Genomic DNA, 12,245 nt, shown 5'->3' on the forward strand with positions numbered 1-12,245 from the left:
AGAAGAACTATACAAAAAAGATCTTCATGACACAGATAACCACAATGAAGTGATCACTCACCTAGAGCCAGACAACCTGGAATGCAAAGTCAAGTGGACCTTAGGAAGCATCACTATGAACAAAGCTAGTGGAGGTGATGGAATTCCAGTTGAGCTATTTCAAGTCCTAAAAGATGATGCTGTTAAAGTGCTTCACTCAATATGCCAGCAAACTTGGAAAACTCAGCAGTGGCCACAGGACTGGAAAAGGTCTTTTCATCCAAATTCCAAAGAAAGGCAATGACAAAGAAAGTTCAATTTACCACACAGTTGCACTCATTCACAAGCTTGTAAAGTAATACTCAAAGTTCTCCAAGCCAGGCTTTAACCGTGAACTTCTATATGTTCAAGATGGATTTAGTAAAGGCAGAGGAACCAGAGATCAAATTGCCAACATCCATTCGATCATAGAAAAAGCAAGAGAGTTCCAGAAAAACATCTACTTCTACTTTATTGATTATGCCAAATCCTTTGACTATGTGGATCACAACAAACTGTGGAAAATTCTAAAAGAGATGGGAATACCAGACCACCTGACTTGCTTCCTGAGAAATCTGTATGCAGGTCAAGAAGCAACAGTTACAACAGGACATGGAACAACAGACTGGTTCCAAATTGGGAAAGGAGTATGTCAAGACTGCATATTGTCACCTTGCTTATTTAATTTATATGCTGAGTACATCACGCAAAATGCTGGGCTGAATGAAGCCCAAGCTGGAATCAAGATGGCTGGGAGAAATATCAATAACCTCAGATATGCAGATGACACCACCCTTATGGCAGAAAGCGAAGAACTGAAGAGCCTCTTGATGAAAGTGAAAGAGGAGAGTGAAAAAGTTGACTTAAAACTCAACAATCAGAAAACTAAGATCATGGCATCCAGTCCCATCACTTCATGACAAATAGATGGGGAAACAATGAAAACAGTGACAAACTTTATCTTTTTGATCTGCAGATGGTGACTGCAGCCATGAAATTAAAAAGTGCTTGCTCCTTGGAAGAAAAGCTATGACCACCTAGACAGCATATTAAAAAGCAGAGACATTACTTTGCCAACAAAGGTCCATCTAGTCAAAGCTATGGTTTTTCATGTAGTCATGTATGCATGTGAAAGTTGGACTATAAAGAAAGCTGAGTACCAAAGAATTGATGCTTTTGAACTGTGGTGTTGAAGAAGACTCTTGAGAGTCCCTTGGACTGCAAGGAGATCCAACCAGTCAATCCTAAAGGAAATCAGTCCTGAATATTCATTGGAAGGACTGATGCTAAAGCTGAAACTCCAATATTTTGACCACCTAATGCGAAGAACTGACTCATTTGAATAGATCCTGATGCTGGGAAAGACTGAAGGCAGTAGGAGAAGGGGACGACAGAGGATGAGATGGGTGGATGGCATCAGTGACTTGATGGACATGAGTTTCAGCAAGCTCTGGGAGTTGATGGACAGGGAAGCCTGGCATGCTGCAGTCCATGGGGTTGCAAAGAATCGGACACAACTGAACTGAACTGAACTGAAAATAGGCTAAACACGTAGGAATGCAGACAGATGATTTCTCAGGGGAGATGAAGTGAGAGCTGACTCTTGAAGGAGAAATAGGGAATTTTCAGGGCATTAAGTGTAGTGAAGAGTTTGGGGGAAGGGCGTTTTCCAGGTCTAGGAAGAGCTGGTGCCAAGGCATAGGGGTATGAGGACCAAGGACATCAGTATGGCTGGAACAGAGAGCTAGGGGAGTGAGGGCATGCGGTAGGTTGGTATGAGTTCATTAAAGAGCTTGCAGTTTTCTTTGCAAGCATGGGAATTGATTGATGTTGTTATTTAGTTATTAAGTCCTATGTCCCTGTGGACTGTAGCCTGTCCAGGCTCCTCTGTCCATGGAACTTCCCAGGCAAGAATACTGGAGTCGATTGCCATTTCCTTCTCCAGGGGATCTTCCCGACCCAGGGATCAAACTTGCATCTCCTGAACTGGCAGGTAGATTCTTTACCACTGAGCCACCAGGGAAGTCCTCCTGGGCATTGATACAAACTTTATAAAGCTCACTCCAGCAGTTGTGAAGAATGGATTACCAGTGAAACTAGAAATAAGAATTTATTTCAATGACTCAGGTCCAGATGATAGGATTGATCATGATTCACCCACAAGGAAAATTTAATGAATTTCAAAAGTAGCAGAAATATTACAGAACCAGAGAAATGACATGTTCTCTGGCCCACAATACAATAAAACTAGAAATAATCAATGAAAAGATTTTTTTTAATTGTCATTGTGAAACATATTTTAAATTTTTTCTAAATGTCATGAGGTCAATTTAGAAATCAAAGTTGAAATTAAGCACTATCTAGGGGCTAAAAAGATGGAAAAAGAATGACTAAATATCAATACTGTAAGTACCTAAGCAGCAAAACCAGAACAGTAATAGAATTGGGACCGGGAGAGGGGACAGGAACTGGCTTTTTGGTAAAAAAAAGTAAATTAAGCAAACACTGACAAGAATAGAGAAGGGAAAAATATACAACATTAGGAATGGGAAAATCTTTATATTTACAGTTACAGAGAATATTTTAAAATGGAAAAAGGCTCTGTATAATTTTATACCAACAAATTTGAAAACATATATGTAGTAGAAAATAGACATCATCAAAATATACTAAAAATAGTTGAAAGATTAGTTACTACAGAAGATTTTTAGAAGGAGAAATAGTCTTCAAAAATAAACAACCATAAGAAGAGATGGTTTTGCAGGCAAATTCCTTTAAACTTTCAAGGGATAGAGGAATTACTTTTAATCAACTCTTCTAAAAACTGGGAACACTCAGAAAACTCCCCAGTTTATTTTAGGACACTGGCATAACTGAAATACTAATATCTGATAAAGATTTATTGAAAAAATTACACTTATAGCTGAGAGAAAGTAGTTAAATTCTGAGTTGAAGCTTTGAAGGAAATTGGTGTAACTGGCCTAAGAAAATTGTCTAATATGGAATTGTTCCAGTATCAACTCAAAAGTCTAATGTCTCATCTAAATGTCCCCTAAATCAGATATATAAACAATAAAGATATATAAGATGAAAGCAAAGATAAAACATATTATCAAACATTTTCAAGAACATATTAAAAATTATGTTCCAGTATATAGAAAGATTTATTTTAGGAATTTAAAATTTGTTCAACAGTTGGTTTATATATTAAAAGAAGGGAAAAAACTATTGAATCCGTGAATTCTCAAAATACGTTAGTTAAATTCATCAGCCACTCTGATTTTTAAAAACTGATCTTGGTACATGATCTCAGAAGAGAAGGAAACATACTTAAAATGTCAGAAATAAAAGGCAAATTTTAATAAATGTGATAGACAAAAGATATCCCAGTTTAACTAGGAAAAAAATCAGCCCCACCCCCCATGTCAGCGCTATGATCCAGTACTAGTCTGAAGCAGAGAAACAAACCACAGGGCATCAGGGCCAACTCCGTCCCCTCCAAACTGTGCCAGACAGGGCAGAATCTCCTGGATAGATCTTGAAGGATAGCCCTCCAGAATGCCAGTATCAGTCCATTGGAGCTGGTACATAATAATATAATGGGAATTTATTTGCTGTCCTTGTTTTGGAATTCTAATCTACAGAAACAGAAAAATACGAGTTATAAATTTCAGGAAGGAAGAGATTTATGGATGATCTCTATTTAGATAATTCATGATGATCATCTGCAAGGTGGCTGGATTTAGGACAATCGCTTGAGAATCAATAACTTCCTATTGTATCAGTGGTTTTCAAATTTATCTGGAGGGGGTCTGGGAATTGCATTCTAATCTCAGGGGATGTTTGTGCTTTCAGTCCTGGAACTATACTTTGAGGACCATTGTTTTAAACTAACAATAATTAGAACAGGTAATTTTAACATCTAAAAAAAAGTCTGAAGTACATGAAACAATGTATAAGACCTTATAAAGTTTTATTGAAAGACATTAAAGATAATATGAATACATGGAGACATCTATTTCCTCCATTCCTGGATATTCTTGGATAGGAATGTTCAGTATCATGAAAATGTGAATTCTACCCCAAATGAATCTATAAATTTAAACTAATGTAGTGGTTGGTGGTTTAGTCCCTGTATTGTGTTCAACTCTTATGACCTCAAGGGCTGTGGCCCCCTCCCCAGGCTCCTCAGTCCATGGGATTTCCCAGACAAGAATACTGGGGTGGGTTGCTATATCCTTCTCCAGGGGACTCTCCCAACTCGGGGATGGAACCCAGACCTCCTGCACTGCGGGCGGTCTGTTACATTGCAGGTAGATTCTTTACTGGCTGAGTCACCAGGGAAGCCCAAAATTTAAGGCAGTTCCAACCCCAATTCCAACTATTATTTGGAGCTTGACAAACCAATATAAAATTAATCTGTAAGAATAAATGCAGTGTGTGTTTATTTCAGGAAAAGATAGGATAAAGGAATAGGAAAGAATCAGAAATTGACCTATGTATACAAAAGGTTTTAGCATATGATAAACATGATATTTTAACTCAATGAGAATCAACAACTTCCCTTTATATTGGTGGTTTATATCAGTGGTTTATACCAATGAGGAAACGAGTTTATTTAGTAAATAATGTTGGGACCATTGGATGTATAACTCTTTGGAAAAACATGATATAGGCACCTTAGTTCAGATCATAAACAAAAATAACCCCAGAATGTACTACAGAGTTAAACATGAATTTTTAAAGCTCTAAGACGATTAAAGGAAGAAATTTTTGGCGAGCTTGAGGTTGAAAGATTTTTAAAGCATGATTATGAGCCTAAATCCATGGTAATATGTCTATAATTTAGTATGGTCCTATTTTGTAAATAATAAAAAATGGAAAAGAAGAACCCAATAAACACAGTAGGGAAGGCTATCTATCAAACTTTATTTATCTGGGGACAGGAGTACATTATGGGAGGGGTTTAATTTTTTACTTTCTGTAACATGATAGGGATCTGAATGGAGCTAGGGAGAGAAAATTGCAGGGAAATATGAGGCATAATTTGCTAGTGAAATTGACAGGGATTGGTGGCTGATTGGTTGTGGGAGGGGGATCAAGTGTAGGAAATAATGGGGGAGGAAAAAGTTTGCACATAGAGGTGGAAGGTGGATTCGTTTTTAACCTCTGAGTTTGAGGTTTCTATAAGACATTTGAATGGAGATGTCCAGTAGGCAGTTGGAACCCCCTCTTTAGACACTTGGGAATCCAGGAATGTGGAACCTGGACTTGGCCCTCGAGGCCTGGGCTTAGAATGAAGGGCATGGTCCTTGGACTGCAGAGCCTGGAACTAAGGTGATCTGAGAGATCAGGTATACATGTCGGTCGAGGTGTCTTTCTGAGAAGTCTTGGAGATCAAGCAGAGGCCAGGTGAAAGGTAAGAGGTCAGAAACTGAGAATGCTGGCCTAGAGACAGAAGGTTCCACACGGTGGGGAAAATAAGAAGCTTAAAGAGATTTCCTAGCATCATGAATAGCCATCAGAGTCTTTTAGAGTATTGCTGTCCAATAGGAGAAATACAATATGTGTCAAATATGTCAGCTTAAATTTTTAGCAGCTACGTTTCAAGATGAAATGGGTGAGATTAATTTTAATGTATTTCATTTAATCTAATCTTTGCTCAGTGGGTAAAGAATCTGCCTGCAATGCAGGAGATGTAGGAGACGCAGTTTTGATCCCTGGGTCAGAAATATCCCCTGAAGAAGGGAATGGCAATTTGCTTCAGTATTCTTGCCTGGAAAACACCATGGACAGAGGAGCCTGGTGGGGTACTGTCCAAAGGGCTGCAAAGCGTCAGACAAGACTAAGCAAACAGGCAATCTATCAAGTTATTATTTAACATGTAACCAACATGCTGATGCTGAAACTCCAGTCCTTTGGCCACCTGATGCAAAGAACTGACTCATTGGAAAAGACCCTGATGCTGGGAAAGATTGAGGGCAGAAGGAAAAGGGGACAACAGAGGATGAGATGGTTGGATGGCATCACTGACTCAACGGACATGAGTTTGAGCAAGCTCCGGGAGTTGGTGATGGACAGGGAGGCCTGGCGTACTGCAGTCCATGGGGTCTCAAAGAGTCGGACATGACTGAGCAACTGATTGAACTGTTGTAACCAACATAAAAATTAAGATATTTTCTATTGTTACTGTCTTTTTTACACTTGTAGCACATCTCGTTTTGGACTAACCATATTTCAAGGGCTTGGTAGCTGCATGTGGCTAGTGGCTACCAGACTGACAGCTCAGTTTTAGAGAATGCTGGCTGGGAGAGGAGAGCAGTTCAGGTGCTGAACAGGCGTCAATTTTTGATTCTGTGTCTGGAGGTCAGGGTTGCTATTTGGGATGGGATAGAATTTAGGAGTCAGTAGTGCTGGCTTTGGGCAAAAGCATGTTCAACTATTAGGCTATCTAAGAAGAATGCTTTAAGTGAAGATAAAATTAGGCTAAGTAACAGTATGCCTGAGAAACATAATCACTTAAGTAACAGGAGGAAGAGAAACCCAAGAGGAAGGACGAGAAGGGAAAGCCAAAGAAATCAGCAGACAGCGATGGTACAAAGGTCAAGGAAGGTGAGTTTCAGAAAGTAGAAACAAGTCAATGCTTCAGTACCTGAAGGCCACAAGGAGATCAACTATGGGCTAAAAACTAACCTCTGTGTATGATTAACATGGCTATTGAAGGCTCCCTAAGAACAGCTTTATGGGAATGTGGGGGCCAAAATCAAACTGCACAGGGCTGTAAAAAAACAACTCTTTCAAGAGCCTTACTCTGAAGAGAGCCCAAATCTTGTTTTCAGAGGCAGGAGAGATTCCAGAATATGTGAATGGGTCAGAACAGGGAGTCAGGAGAGAGGATGAGGTTGAGGGTCCAAGAAGCGGGGATCCAGGTGGTATTTCATACAGCAAAGTCTATATATAGACTAAACATATAAGGGCACATACTTTAGCCGTTCAGCATCCATTCATCTTTCTTCTGGTGAACAATCTCCCCCTAATCTTAGTCCATGAAATTCTAGTTGTGTTCATTCCAATGCTCCTATTTCCATGGGGAGCATGTGGCCTGGCCAGCCTGATCAATGAGTGCATCATTGCCCTCTGCAGACATGGGCACATTACCCAAATCAGGCAAGGAATACACCATGAAACTTGGATCAAGGACTCTCTGAATTACTTTTTTCCTCTTGAACTTGGAATCAGAGATTGAAGTGGTAGTTACTCTCTCATCTGGGTGGATAGCTTGAGCATGCAATCAGCACGCAAAGAAGAGTAGAGATGAATTTGGAGACAGAGAAAAGTCACACCCTAGGTGACATTATCTAGGACTGGAGCAAGGTAGTCCTCCCTTGGGTCATTAATTATACAAGGTAATAAGGCCTCTTTGAGTTATTTTCTCCCACAAGCAATTGAAATATAGCTAACTGATACAATCCCTGAGGTAGAGGCAATGGATGGGAGAAGATACATAGGTGAAGGCATTAGATCTGGGGAGAAGCTCATTCCCTGAGAGGAAGAAAAACATGGAGATGATGATGGCTAGGGTAGGCTGCAGTCCATGGGGTTGCTAAGAATCAGACACGACTGAGTGATTTCACTTTCATGCATTGGAGAGGGAAATGGCAATCCACTCCAGTATTCTTGCCTGGAGAATCCCAGGGATGGGGGAGCCTGGTGGGCTGCCGTCTATGGGGTCGCACAGAGTCAGACACAACTGAAGCGACTTAGCAGCAGCAGCAGGGAGAAGAGGACATTCTAAGCGCTTCTGTTTTCTTTTTGAAGTGAGGAACAAATTCACTCAGAGTTAGGAGGAGACAGTGAGCAGAAAACTTGAGGAATGATGAAGATTTGAAATTGTTACAGCAGCCGTTGAGAGAGGTGACCAGTCACACACTTTGGAAAGAACTGCCAAGCAACATGGCATCTCTGATATTTCCTGTGATGACAAATTTCAATTAAATAGACTTTACACCCTAATGCTTACTTGGAGGCAAGATTTCGCATGCAAACAAGCTTTGAGTCCAGGACTGACTTGTATTGATTATGCTGAAGGGAAGACGCCTTGAGGAAAATAAAGCTATTTTCAAATTTATCATCAGCTGATTACCATAAAACTGAGGCAACTGGGAGTAAATGGTCTGTGTGTTAGAGAAGTGTTTGTGACTAGAAACACAGTAGGCCTTAAACAAAACAAAACAAGGAATTATTGGGGGGAAGGAGGGAGATTTCATTGATTCAAAAACAGGTAGCAGGATAAATTATGGTGATTTTAATTTCTTCCTTGTTCTCACAGCAGTGGGAGAATTAAAAGAATGAAAAGGCAATGTTTCCACATCCATTTCTGTGTGTGTGTGTTCCAAGGCTTAAGTTCTCTTTACTCCTTACCATCCTTTAAGGGGCCAGTGCTTAGGGGCCCACGCCAGATTCAACCCACTCAGGCCTTAGTATGAAAGGCCCATCCAAGAATCAATACCATCCATGCACAGGAGAGAATCAACACTACAATTACATGGACTAAAATCAGGGGGATGTTGTTCTTCCACAACAAAATAGGTGCACTGCCTCACCAGAAGAAACTTGACAAGATGCAGGTTGGTCAGCAGAATAGGTTGCCTCTGAGGGGGACTTTTCCGTGGTAAATATCACCTGACTGGATCCCTCAGAGCCTGAATCTCAACCTCTTCCTTTGTCCTGGCCCCTCAGCCCTAACCCATACACATCCAGACATTCTAGAATCTTCCTTGCCTTTGAAAACCAATCTTGATGTTAGTGTTGTTCTAGCTATGACTCTCTTTACCCTGAGGTGGGAGAGACGCTAATCCCTGGACAGGCAAGTGGGAGATGCCTAACTGGGGTTAAAATCTGTGGGCTGATTCCAGGGCTGCTCTTACTATTAGTAGCAATTGCCTGGGTGGAGGGAATGACTGTATGGTGTAACCAGGGAGACCAGCCACCAGGCTTGGCAAGGATTTCTGCATCCAGTCTTGACATGGAGTCCCATGTCTTCAAGTGGACCCCGAAGCCAAAGGCAAAGAGCAGGGTGAGTGGCAACCACGATGCCACTTCAGACCAGATGTTTTGACCACTTGAGACCAGATTTTCAGGATTAAAATCTGAGTTATTTCTGTTGCGAGATGGCTGCTTCCCAAACAACTCAGTCTAAATTTCATACCAAGCGATAATGACATGATTTTGGCTCAGAAAGTACTGTTTCAGGACTTCCCTGCTGGCCCAGTGGTTAAGACTCCATGATTCCACTGCGGGGGGCATGGGTTCACTCCCTGATCAGGTAAACTAAGATCCCACATGCTATGGGCCGAGGCCAGAAAGTAAAAAACAAACAAACAAGCAACTGTTTCTTGCCCTTGAGTGCTGTGGCTTGAAGTCCTAACTGTTCCAGCTATTACACTGAGTGCTGGGCACTATTCTAAGCCACTCAAGGGTTTTAGGACTTCCCTGGTGGCTCAGACGGTAAAGCGTCTGTCTACAGTGCGGGAGACCTGGGTTCAATCCCTGGGTTGGGAAGATTCCCTGGAGAAGGAAATGGCAACCCACTCCAGTACTCTTGCCTAGAAAATCCCATGGACAGAGGAGCCTGGTGCAGGCTTCTGCTCATGGGGTCACAAAGAGTCGGACATGACTGAAAGACTTCACTTTCGCTTTCAAGGGTGTTATGGCACTGAACCAGGTCAGAGCCACCCTTGAGGCCTTGGAACACACCTCTGGCCTGTTTCTAAACATACACTGATTCAGTGATCAATATACAATCATGAGTCCCAACCCAGGGAATGAAGTCAGTTCTTCTGTATTGCAGGCAAATTCTTTACTATCTAAGCCACCAGGGAAGCCCCCAAAACACCTACCTCTGGGGAATGTGGGCTGTGCCTAAAACTGTCATTAAACAAGATAGCTCATTTTAAAACCCTCCATATTTTTAAGATTCTTTTTTGAAGAGGTATAACCGTATCAGAGACCTACAGTTTAACTCTTTTGTTGTTTATTATTTCCTGATGTTTTAAAAAGGCTTAGCTTTCAGTTGAGAGTCCAGTGTTAGAGAAGGGAAGAAGTCACACCTCTCTGCTCCATGTCTGGAGAAGGAAAACACATGGAGAGTAGCCACCATAGTGTGGAAAAAGACTTATAAAAATGTAATGTACAACGTTGGTTTTCCTTTTGGACAGTGGCCAAGTTTTGTGCCCTGAATCCTCTCAGATGCACCAAATGCATGCAGAGAATCAGCAGACGAGGGAGTCTGCAGGTTCCCAGATGCTGCTCGTGGTGGAAGAGTGATTCTATGGCTACTCCACCATCTGGCCCATCACACTCCTGTCACATTATGTTTTGCAGTGTCATCTGATGAAGCTATGCAGCATAACATGGCAAGCTGTGATAGAGCGCATGGGGAAAATGAATGAGCATCCCAGGTGATTCACCATCAGTCTTGCTTCCTCAAGGCTTTTTCTTCTTCTTTTTTTTTTTTTTTTTCTCCTGCTGGTAGGAGAAAACTCAAGAAAAGAAGAGAAATTGCTGGATGTATCAGACCCAAAGCTATAAACAAAGTAATGTGCAATGTTCAAAGAAATAATAACATAAGCTACATATGGTCTTGTTCATGGAAGCAATTTAACTGGGAAACAAGTTTTGCTTTAAACGACTCATATTTTTACTTAGCTGAATAAATATGTGTCATTTTCTACAGATACTAAGAATGGAATAAAAATTTCTTTTGGCAGTCCCTCATGTAGTTGGATGATCCAGAAAGAGATATTTTAGGCTGGCTGTCCTCCAAGTGTGGTCCTAGGTGGGCAGCATCAGCATGGCCTGGGAACTAGTTAGAAATGCATGTTCTCAGTCCCCACTCTGGATCTACTGAGTCACAAACCCTGGAGGTGGAGCCCAGCATTTGAACAAACCCTCCAGTGATTCTGATGCAGACATACTATATGTAAGAAAACCCCTTTAGGGAGAGAGAAGTGGGCTTTGAATACATTATCTACTGCTTTGTGTGAAGCTTAACTAGTATGAAGGCCCAATTTTAGAAATCCACAGATAATTTGAAATATTCAGAATGCCGTTTTAGATAAATAAGTTAAGAGAATGCAGAATTTTATGTAAAACAAGCCAAGTTAATCTAGATTTTAGCCAGAGGAATAAGGCTGCTACTAGATTCTGAAATAAAACTATCACATGCCAATCGTGGGTCTACCCTGGCATTCAGAGATGCTGGAAGAAGAGGGAATCAGTTTTCCTCTGCCCATATATCAAATGTCAAATATTCATACAGTAACAGCTGCGAGCTTTTTTCTCCCAACTTTGTTTTGAGATTTTTTTCTGGGGGATGTGGACCATTTTTAAAGTCTTTATTGAGTTTGTTAACAATATTCCTTCTGTTTTATGTTTTGTTTCTTTGGCCGTGAGGCATATAGGATCTTAGCTCCCCAGCCAGGGATTGAACCCACACCCCCTGCTTTGGAAGGTGAAATGTTAACCACTGGACGACCAGGGAAGTCTCTTTCCCACTTTTGGCCTCACATAGAACTGTAAACTTACCCCTGAAACTAAAATACCTATAATGATGTCATTTTAATAAAAAATGAAGACACATATAAATGAGATAAGCTATTTTGTATATTTGAATAGCAATTTAAAATGCAATTACATTGAGATCAAGTCTTTGTTAAATTATTTTTGGTGCTTTGGGGACCACAGACCAAATACTCAACATATTATGAATTTCTATTTAGAAAAAGGAAAATATCTTCTCTATCCCCAACAGTTTCTTTATCAGCCAGGCACTTACCAAAGGTCACTCCTTTGCAACTCGGAAGTCTGAAAATACATCTGAGTGTTTGCAAACTGTGCTCAGAAACTTAACAATAATACTTACCTTGTTTATCTGGGTCCATTTTAGGAATTTCCTGGAATGACAGTTGGGAAGAAGGTCCTTGTAACTGGAAACAAACCAATATTTTAAGCAGGAGGTTTATGAAGTGATCAAGTGGGATAGGAAGCAAAAAGACAGCTAAGCAAAGTCCTTTTACCTGAGGCACAATGACTACAAGGTGTTCAGAGAGACCGAAATCTCCTGGAGGATAAAAAATAGGAAAGCAGGGAGAGGCTTTTTATATGGGTCCCATCTCTAGGGATTTAGAGCTGTATCTCAGAAACTGGAAACAGATCCTTAAACTAAT

The 12,245-nt window shown here is 40.8% G+C and overlaps 1 protein-coding gene across 1 annotated transcript in view; it reads right to left on the reverse strand.

Annotated features, from left to right (window-relative positions):
- Positions 1-11,960, reverse strand: part of DYTN (dystrotelin) — a 73,991-nt gene extending 62,031 nt beyond the window's left edge. The window contains 1 exon segment of the mRNA XM_042242713.1: positions 11,942-11,960. Within this exon segment, the coding sequence (XP_042098647.1) occupies positions 11,942-11,960 (19 nt within the window).
- Positions 11,961-12,245: the final 285 nt, after the last annotated feature.

Source organism: Ovis aries, chromosome 2 (genome assembly GCF_016772045.2).
Source record: "Ovis aries strain OAR_USU_Benz2616 breed Rambouillet chromosome 2, ARS-UI_Ramb_v3.0, whole genome shotgun sequence".
Taxonomy (NCBI): Eukaryota; Metazoa; Chordata; class Mammalia; order Artiodactyla; family Bovidae; genus Ovis; species Ovis aries.